This window comes from Helobdella robusta (genome assembly GCF_000326865.2).
Source record: "Helobdella robusta unplaced genomic scaffold HELROscaffold_121, whole genome shotgun sequence".
NCBI classification, from domain to species: Eukaryota; Metazoa; Annelida; class Clitellata; order Rhynchobdellida; family Glossiphoniidae; genus Helobdella; species Helobdella robusta.
This window is the reverse complement of record NW_008703670.1, coordinates 194,978-196,254: the sequence shown is the minus strand read 5'-3', so window position 1 is coordinate 196,254 and position 1,277 is coordinate 194,978. Positions and strand designations below refer to the sequence as shown.

Below are 1,277 nucleotides of genomic sequence, written 5' to 3'. Positions count from 1 at the left end.
ATTTCTACAGCGAGTAATATAATTTGAAAACAATTTTTTAAAAAAAACAAACTAATACAACGCGCGCACACATGCAATCTTACATAATACACACATACTTAAACTGACGTACACATATATTTACACACATTTATTCAAGCATACATACATACATACAAACAAACATACATACATACATACAAAAATGTGCAGTCGAATGCCGACGTGGTTGAGTGACGTTATAGCAAATAAAATCAAATTTAGTCAGACGCTTGGCTTTTGGTGTCATTCGTCAATGATTTGGTTTTAACATACAAACATACAAACAATCATACAAACATACAAACAAACATACAAACAAACATACAAACAAACATACAAACAAACTAACAAGACATCTTGAAGTTTGATGCCGATCCCTTATAATTCTATTTATCGAACTTATACTTGGTACATTCGCCTCACTACAAATTTCCTCTTCAATCAATCTGTAATTGGTTGGTTGGTTGATTGAATGAATGATTGATTGATTGGTTGATTGATTAATTAATTGATTGATTGGTTGATTGATTGGTTGATTGATTGGTTGGTTGATTGATTGATTGGTGATTGGTTGGTTGATTAATTGATTGGTTGATGGTTGGTTGGTTGATTGATTGATTGGTTGGTTGATTGTTTGGTTGACTAGTTATTTAATTAGTTAATAAGATGATTGATTGATTTGTATTAATAGATCAGTTGTTTGAATATTTGAATGTTTGATTTTAATAAATAACGTTATGTTTGTTTGATGATTCGTTAAATTTTTAGCCTTCATTATCATCATCAAACCAACTTTACCATCATCATCATCAAGCTGTCATCATCATCATCATCATCAAGCTGTCATCATCATCATCATTCTCTCACTTTCTTCTTATCTCCCAGGCAAACATTTGCGGGTTATTATGCTTCATAAGTTTAACCTGGCCAATCACGAACGGGGTTGTGACCTTTGGCTTGCTACCCCCTATTTGACCCGGATGTATGCTGCCAGTGTTGCGGTATCTGGGTGGCATTTTCACGGTTTAATCAGGTGTGTTTGTATGTATGTGCGTGTGTATGTGATTTTTGTGCGCGTGTGTGTTTGTGTGTGCGTGTGTTTCCAGATATACCAAACAATGGCATTTAATTTGCATCATTCATCGATATTAATATCTAAATCATTTACAATATATATATATTATCATCTTTATCATCATCATCACCACCATCATCATTATCAACATCATCATCACCACTACCACCATCATTATCAG

The 1,277-nt window shown here is 33.3% G+C and overlaps 1 protein-coding gene across 1 annotated transcript in view; it reads right to left on the bottom strand.

The window, feature by feature from the left end:
• Window positions 1-397: 397 nt before the first annotated feature.
• The window catches only part of HELRODRAFT_126586 (hypothetical protein), a gene marked incomplete at both ends in the record, with an annotated part of 1,869 nt that continues 989 nt past the window's right edge, over window positions 398-1,277 (bottom strand). Inside the window, 2 exons of the mRNA XM_009013859.1 lie at window positions 398-467; window positions 889-1,026. Coding sequence (XP_009012107.1) covers window positions 398-467; window positions 889-1,026 — 208 coding nt within the window. The remainder of the gene's footprint in view (window positions 468-888; window positions 1,027-1,277) is intronic.